Raw genomic sequence first — 8,000 nt, forward strand, 5'->3', positions numbered from 1 at the left:
TACCCTACCCTCCCAGCCTGCCTCCTCTGGGCCCTGAAGTTAAAGTCTTCAACCCTGCCTTCCCAAGCTGACTCAGCTCCTGGAGCAGAGGGCAGAACTGGCTGAGAGTACAAAGGGCAGCCCAGCACACAAGTGAGCAGCTATTACTGTGTGCAGCGTGTGTGTGGCCAGTGGGACACCTGTGTCTTTATCCGCCCTCTCTGGTGGCTGCAGAAGACCCAAGGAGCCTGGCACAGCGTCCGTCAAGAGTGTGCTGCCTGTATGCTTTTGTATAGTTTCCTCACCTCTTACACTGTCAGTACAGTGTCACGATTACATCCTCTCACTGTGACATCCTCTGTCACACAGATGCTGTCACACCCAACTACACATGGCCATACCCACTGACACACAGTTAGATTTGCCCACACAGCCGCTCCGTTCACACGATCACACCGCAGTCACACATGCATCTATTTCGTCCATTTATCCTTCATTCCTGGCACAGTGTCCTGGGTGTCTGCTCTGTGCTCTGGCAGGGACAGAATCCTGCGGGTACATGAACCAGTCTCCTGGAGCTTGCAGCGTGGGGGACAGATATTAACCAATAACCTCTCCATCCAGGGGACCGAGGAAGTCAGGGAAGCCCTCCCTAGGAGCTGAGACATGAAAAGAGGAGAAGTAGGCCCCTGGCGGGAGGAGTAGGGGGAGCAGGCAGGGGTCCGCTCCCGCAGGACTTCGCAGCGCGGAATCTGAGCGCGAGGGCCCGCCCTCTTCTCTTGCAGCCCAATCTGGAGGCTGCAGGAGGTGGCGACCTCTGGGGGCGGGACCGTCCGGAACTCACTGTCCCGGGCCCTGTGGGGGCGGGGCCCGCCGGGAGCTCGCTTTCCGCCGCTGGGCGGAGCTGGCGGCTGAGGCAGCGGCCCCGGGGCGGGACCCGGGATCCAGAACCTGTGCCTCGGATCACCCGGCGGAGGCTGGAGCCGCGGGGGGGCGGAGACGCCCAGACGCGCGGTCTTCGGCCCCGCCTCCGATCCCGGGCCAGCCACATGGTGGGCGGGGACTGGTTTTGAGCCTTCGACCTCGCAGGACCCTGAGTCCCGGCCACAGTCCCAGGAGGGCGCTGAGAGGCGAGCACGGGCCCAAGACCTGCAGAGAGCAAGGTGGGGGGCCCTGGAGAGGGGTAGGGGGATCTGGGGCTCCCTGGCAAGAAATCCGAACAACTGGGGAGACGTTTTTTGAGGAGGGCGGGGGAGTCCATGTCTGGTTTCAAACCTCGTTCTGCTGCTCTCTAGCTGTCCCCGAACCTCTCTGAGCCTCAGCGTTCTCCTCTGTAAAGTGGGTATTCAGAGGCACGAACTTCATGGGGCCCTTTGGGGGTTAAAGAAGGAGATGTGTTGAAAGTAGCCAGCACAGCGCCTGACAACTGAATGGGGTCTCCGAAACAAGGTGTCCTTCTGGGGAGGGTCTGTGTACAAATGGAGTCCCCTGGGCCCCAGCGGCTGGGAGAGGTAGGTAGCCACGCGCTTTGTTCCCAGCTCACAACGTGCAGCGCCATGGCCAACAAGGGTCACGAGGTCGAGCACCCATCCGTGACACTGTTCCGTCAGTACCTGCGCATCCGCACCGTCCATCCCAAGCCCGACTATGGTGAGACCGCGGCGGTTCCAGGGCCAGTGGTGGGGCCTCAGGGGTGGGACTGTGCCTTCAACCAGGCTCCAACCCCTGTCATCCAGCTGAGCCCCACTCTAATGCCCCAAGTGGCACCTCAACCCCTCTAGCCATCCCCTAGGTCAAATACACTGCTCTGCAGTCACTCCAGGCTGTGGAGAAACCAGTTCTGCACAGGCTGTGCTCCAAAAGTTACTCCTGGTGGCCAGTAAAGGAGCAACTTCACCATACTCCCCAGGGCTTGGGTGGGGAAGACTCGGGCAGCCACAGGGGAGAAGAGGCCTCCAGAAGCCTACCGGGGCTGAACAAAGGCCCCAGCCCTTAAAGAGTCAAACTTGGTGGTTGGGAATTGTGTGCGTGGGTCCAAATTCCTGCTGTGATTTTCCAGCCGGGAGACGTTGGGCGACTCTTATGTCTCTGCACCATAGTTTCCCCACCTTTAAGGAAGATAACAATAACACCAGCTTCTAACCCTGAACTTGCCTCTTGGCCTTCCACAAAGGGTCACTGGCCAAAAATATCTTCTTCCTTGGGGACAGACACGCAGGTGTCTCTGAGGAATGTGGAATTATGTCAAGGCAGCAGCCCATTTGTGGGTCTGCTCCCCTTTCTGGATATACCCCTAAGCTCTTCCTGGCCCGGGGTGGCGGGGGTGTTGCTGGATAGGCAGAAGCAGCCTCCAGACTCTCTGTCCGCAGGGGCTGCCGTGGCCTTCCTAGAGGAGAGAGCCCGCCAGCTGGGCCTGGGCTGTCAGAAAGTGGAGGTGAGCCTGGGGCCCTGTGTGGGGAGGGGAAGTGGGCCTGGGGCATCTCCTCACACTGCACTGACCGCCCCACCTCCTGGCCCTTTCTAGGTGGCACCTGGCCTTGTGGTGACCGTGCTGACCTGGCCAGGCACCAACCCCAAACTCTCCTCTCTCTTGCTCAACTCCCACACTGATGTGGTACCTGTCTTCGAGGTGTGTGTGTGTGTCCTGGGAAGGCGGGGGGGAGGGGAGTCGTGCAAGGGACAAAGATGAGGCAAAACCCTGTAATCGACCTCAGGGAGCCTTCCAGTGCTGGTCCTGGCACTGACTCTTGACTTCATTCAGCGTCACTCCACTCAAGCAGCCTTTTCATGCCCAGAGTGGGGGTGGCAATCCGCTGTCCTCAGCCCTCTTCTGTCCCCTTCACCACCCATCCTGCCACCCCAACCCTATGGTGGGCTCCTAGGGCAGGGCCACTGTTGAGCACAGTGGATTAATGACTAAGTTTGGGGCTTGGGTCCCTTTTCCCATCCTTGCCCCCAGGAACACTGGAGTCATGACCCCTTTGAGGCCTTCAAGGATGCTGAGGGCTACATCTATGCCAGGGGCGCCCAGGACATGAAGTGTGTCGGCATCCAGTGAGTGTCCTCCATTTCCAGTCCCCCACAGTTCTGGCCCATTGGAATGACCCAGAAGCTGGGGTGTGATTGGAGAACCTCAAGGCCAAGGGACATCAAGATGTCCCCCTTACATTGTGCAATCGTTACTGCTGTGACCATCGCATGGATGGGGAGGTTGAAGGACTGGGACTTCCCTGAGTCTCCTGCCAGGCTGTGGCAGCAGGGCCCAGGGCCTATGGCTCCAGCCTGCCCACCTGAGCATCCGGTGGCTCCCTCAGCACCTGGCTTGCACCCTCTCACCCCCCCGCAGGTACCTGGAGGCTGTGAGGAGGCTGAAGGCCGAAGGCCACCATTTCCCCAGAACCATCCACATGACCTTTGTGCCAGGTAGGCGTGGCTTGGGGAGGGGCACCTTCAGGGAGCGGGAGGGTGTGTTGGGGAACAGCGTCCTCATCTCACATCCCTGATGCTTTTACAGATGAGGAGACTGGGGGTCACCAGGGCATGGAGCTGTTTGTACAGAGGCCTGAGTTCCAGGCCCTGAGGGCTGGCTTCGCCCTGGATGAGGGTGAGCAGGATGGCAGGCTACTGAGTGTGTGTGTGTGTGTCCAGCAGGGGAGGCTGCTAGTGGGGGCTGGGCTCCATCCTCTGAACCCCCTTTCCGCCCTCCTTAGGTCTGGCCAACCCCACTGACGCCTTCACTGTCTTTTACAGTGAGCGGAGCCCCTGGTGTGAGTATGGGCTTGGAGGGAGGGGGCCAACTGTGCAGACGGGGGCCAGAAGAGGCAGGGGCCTGCGTGGGCCTTGAACCTAGGGCTTCTGCCCCCCAGCCCCTTCCTTCCTGGGCTTCTCCTTCCTGAGCTTCCGAGGGCAAGCCCTCACTTGGGGCAGATATCAGCCCTTCACTGTACCTTCTGAGGGGGACAGAGCCCTGCCAGGAGAGCTTGGAAAGGGGCAGACATGGGCCCACCCCAGGGCTGCGTGATTTCCCGGCCCTTCCCATGCTGAAGGCACCCCTTCCCCTTGCATCTCCCAGGGGTTCGGGTCACAAGCACTGGGAGGCCCGGCCACGGCTCACGATTCATCGAGGACACAGCCGCAGAGAAGCTGGTGGGTGGCACATGGGGACGGAGTTTGGGAATCCCTAAGGCTCTATCCTGGGGCCATTCTCACATCTAACCTTACACTCTCCTAGCACAAGGTTGTCAGCTCGATCCTGGCTTTCCGGGAGAAGGAGAGGCAGAGGTGAGGCAGCCTGGGAAGGGGGCAGGGGCAGGGGGACGGTGTCAGGGGAGCGAAGCCGAGCCTCCTTTTTTATCTGTGGTTCCCTCTTGCCGCCCCTGCCCCTGCCCTCCACCGCAGGCTGCAGTCAAACCCCCACTTGAAGCAGGGGGCTGTGACCTCTGTGAACCTGACTAAACTAGAGGGCGGCGTGGCCTATAACGTGGTACCTGCCACTATGAGCGCCAGCTTTGACTTCCGCGTGGCACCGGATGTGGACCTGAAGGTGCCATCTCCACCTGGGTTTGGAGGTGGGAGCCCGGGTCCTCAATCCTGTCCTAGAGGCTCAGGGAGAGCCTGAGGGATCAGCTCATGTCCATTCTCATAGGCTTTCGAGGAACAGCTGCGGAGCTGGTGCCAGGCAGCTGGCGAGGGGGTCACCTTCGAGTTTGCTCAGGTACTGATTGGGAACCTGTGATGGGGGACTTGTGGGAGCTTGGGAGACGGCTTGCCGAGTGTGTGTCACTGGGGGACCGTGTGCCTGCACACATCTGGGCATTGCTTTAGCTCTGAGACACGTTTTTGTGGAGGGCCCCGTTGGCTGCTGGGAAGTAGTGTAGGCAGGAAACTTAGACATGGTTCTTGCCCTGTTAGTCCTTACAGTACGAAGGCGGGAATGGACATGAATCAAGTAATTACATAATATTCTATATACGTATGATCACATATGGTTCAGAAGTGGGGGGACCTCGTACTCTGAGACCTGTAACTGAACCAGTCTGAGAGGTCTGGGAGAGCCATCTTGGGAAAGGGGTACTTAGCCACGGATCTGAAGGGTGGACAGGAAGTATACGGAGTGCAGGGGAAAGTCCCGGACCTGTGGCCTTTGAGGAACTGGCAGAGAGCCTGTGGCTGGACTGGCCAGCTGGCTACCTGGGTAGGTGGGTGGGGTTTGTTAGGGGGTGGGTATGTGCCCTGTGCCAGGGCAAGATGCCCAGGCCCTGTCCTGATTCTGCCATCCTTCCCCTCCCCCCAGAAGTGGACGAAGCCCCGAGTGACATCTACTGATGACTCAGACCCCTGGTGGGCAGCCTTTAGCGGGGTCTGCAAGGACATGTGAGCACCCTGGCCTGCCCTCCTCTCCCCCTTCCCTCTCTCTTGACTCTCTTCCCTTCCACCTTTCTTTGCCCCTTTGCCCCTTCCCCTCTCTGTCCACCCGTTTACCAGGCTCTTCCCTCGGCAGGAACCTTACTCTGGAGCCTGAGATCTTCCCCGCTGCCACTGACAGCCGCTATATCCGCGCGGTGAGCTGCTTGCAGTAGGGTGGGCGTGGGGTGGTCCTGGACGCTGGTCTTTCCTCTAATGGCTCTTCCTTGCCCCCCTGCAGGTCGGGGTCCCGGCTCTGGGCTTCTCCCCCATGAACCGCACACCGGTGCTGCTGCACGACCATGATGAGCGGCTGCACGAGGCCGTGCTCCTCCGTGGGGTCGACATATACACACGGCTGCTGCCTGCCCTGGCCAGCGTGCCCGCCCTGCCCAGTGACAGCTGAGCTGCACGCTCCCAGCCTCCACCCTGGAACTTCCACTGTGACCAGTGCCAAGGACCCCTCCTCCCCCTGCCCAACAATAAAGTGTGTGGACAGGGGACTTCATGGCGCATGGATTCCCATTTCTTTGGGGACATGCTGTTGTTACCATCCCCATTTCACAGATGAGGACACTGAGCCTGGCTCTGGGCACTTCCCCACCATTCCATGCTGCTGTGTCCAACATAGCTCACTGCCCTGTACCACCTAGCCACGCCTGTGTCCAGCAACGAGTTGGCCGGGAGAGGTGATGCTTTTTTATTTATTTATATTTTTTTTATTGGGGAATTGGGGGATGGGAACAGCACTGGGGAATTGGGGGAAGGGGAACAGACAAGTTGCTGTCGTTTTGTTCTTCAGTCTAGTTGTGGAGGACGTTGCTTCACTGGCCCAAGTTGGCACCATCATTGCACTCTTCCCGGGCGAGGCAGATCAGTCGCCGGCCTCTGGACGGCCGCTCACTGCGGCTGCTGGCGGCTCACGCTGGCTGCTGGCTACACACGGTAGCCCATGGCAACCCACTGCCACAGGGGCTGCAGCCTATGCCGTCACCAGTGACTCATGGCAGCCCAGCTCCAGGTTGAGCTGTTGTTCAGCATCTTAGCTGTGGAGGGCAGTGTCACTGGCCCTCATATGTGGGATCCGAACCGGGGCCCTCTGGCATCCCAAGTCAGTTCTTAACCATCGCGCCACTCAGCCGGCCCAGGTGATGCTTTTTGTCTTGAGGTGAATAGGAGGTGGAATATGCCAGAACAGGGCTCCTCTTTCAATGGTGCAGCGACTGGTCCACATATAGCACACGTCCGAGGGTCCCGACTGCATTAGGATGATGGTCCCACTGGAGACTGAGCCCTACCCAGGGGCGTGAAGTAACTGCCCCAACCCAGCAGCATGTCTCATTGCAGATTCCACTAAGTAGTTCTATTGGGTCGTCGGAAAAGTCATGACGTCTTTTTTGTTTTCTATGCAAAAATGTCATGACTTTTACGTCGACCCAATAGTTCCAGGGACAACAGGGCTTGGCACCCTCATTATCATGACCCTTTGGGCCATGGCAAGCACTAGGACTATTGCTGTCGTTTTCCACACCGTTACTGTACTGGGTGCCTCAGTGACTGCTAACCTGCACGTGGGGAAGTAGGCCCCACGGGTGGGTCACTTACATGTATTGACACGGGAAAGCACCTTTGTCCACCCGGCTGAAGTAGGTTTTCCAATTAGCCATTCCATTGGGTTGTTGGAAGTCATGACATCATTTTCATTGCAAAAATGCATCTTGGCTTTTCTGACAACCCAGTATGTGACTTGAGGACACCCTTCTTCCTTTCCACCAGCCCAGCTGCTTGTGGGTTAAGGGGAGGTGGACCCTCCTTTCAGTATCGTTCTTTTGCCCATTCATGTATATTGTCCTTGAAATGTGACGCCCGGTAACTCTCTTCAATGGGGGCACGGAGACATAGTACCTTTCCTAGGCCCTTTATGGTAACGGCCTAATATTAGCCTGCTGACATGGAAATGCTTGAGCTAAACCAGAGGCACTATGGACACACACTAGCAAATTAGGAGCCCTAGCTCAAGGGGAGAGGGTCTGTGTAGTCTATTTGCCAGTCCCTCACTGGATGGGGGTTTCATGGTGCATGCCCTGTTCTCCAAGAATTGGCTGTTCTATGTACATTTCCAGGGGCCCCCTTGCCCAGACCTTTGTTTGTCCAGGCCTCCCTGCAGGACAGAATGATCTCATCTCTGTGACGCAGCAGCAGTCACATAATGAACAGTCCCTCCTCCGCACCCGGGACTCCTAGCACTTGTGGGACCAGCACAACCCTGAGCAGCACATGCTGGCCAAGTACACTAGGAATAGCCTGGACCCCTCAGGCCGGAGTGCATTCTTCAGCAAGGTCCCTTCCCTTTCCTGTTGTTTCAACGCCTGACAAGGATGTTTGGAATTTGTCCCTTTCCTCACCAGCCTGCTCAGTCCAGCAAGCTGTGCCTCAGCTTCCCTAAGGTACACCAACCATTGCACGTTAGGTCCCCTTCTTGTACTCCAGGGAACTACTTCTGATACCCAACCACACCCTTCCATCCAGAGAAAGCCACTCTCTTCTCCCACACAAAATGGAAGTGCCAACCCCACTTGAACCCTAGTCGCAGCCCTGGGATCACAGACACAGGCTGA

The 8,000-nt window shown here is 58.2% G+C and overlaps 1 protein-coding gene across 2 annotated transcripts; it reads left to right on the forward strand.

Moving 5' to 3' along the window:
• Positions 1–6: 6 nt before the first annotated feature.
• On the forward strand, positions 7–5,890 carry ACY1 (aminoacylase 1). 2 transcript variants are annotated; one of them, XM_019631319.1, is made up of 15 exons: positions 7–1,142; positions 1,518–1,629; positions 2,349–2,413; positions 2,504–2,608; positions 2,939–3,033; positions 3,326–3,402; positions 3,494–3,583; positions 3,690–3,746; positions 4,052–4,125; positions 4,211–4,260; positions 4,378–4,522; positions 4,625–4,693; positions 5,273–5,352; positions 5,480–5,540; positions 5,624–5,890. In XM_019631319.1, exons 2-15 carry the CDS (start codon positions 1,536–1,538, stop codon positions 5,786–5,788), a joined length of 1,227 nt encoding a protein of 408 aa, XP_019486864.1. In that variant the 5' UTR covers positions 7–1,142; positions 1,518–1,535; the 3' UTR covers positions 5,789–5,890. The 2 variants fall into 2 exon arrangements, with proteins under 2 accessions (XP_019486864.1, XP_019486865.1); XM_019631320.1 differs by lacking the exon at positions 5,273–5,352 and having other exon boundaries at positions 5,464–5,540; positions 5,624–5,747.
• The last annotated feature ends 2,110 nt before the right edge of the window (positions 5,891–8,000 follow it).

Source organism: Hipposideros armiger, unplaced genomic scaffold, assembly GCF_001890085.2.
Source record: "Hipposideros armiger isolate ML-2016 unplaced genomic scaffold, ASM189008v1 scaffold_990, whole genome shotgun sequence".
Classification (NCBI taxonomy): domain Eukaryota; kingdom Metazoa; phylum Chordata; class Mammalia; order Chiroptera; family Hipposideridae; genus Hipposideros; species Hipposideros armiger.

Bases quoted from the DNA above. Each gene is read 5' to 3' on its own strand.
- ACY1 (XM_019631319.1), top strand. From the start codon at position 1,536: ATGGCCAACAAGGGTCACGAGGTCGAGCACCCATCCGTGACACTGTTC. The intron at 3,584-3,689 runs GTGAGCAGGATG...CGCCCTCCTTAG, and splicing joins TGGCTTCGCCCTGGATGAGG to GTCTGGCCAACCCCACTGAC. The intron at 5,541-5,623 runs GTGAGCTGCTTG...GCCCCCCTGCAG, and splicing joins ACAGCCGCTATATCCGCGCG to GTCGGGGTCCCGGCTCTGGG.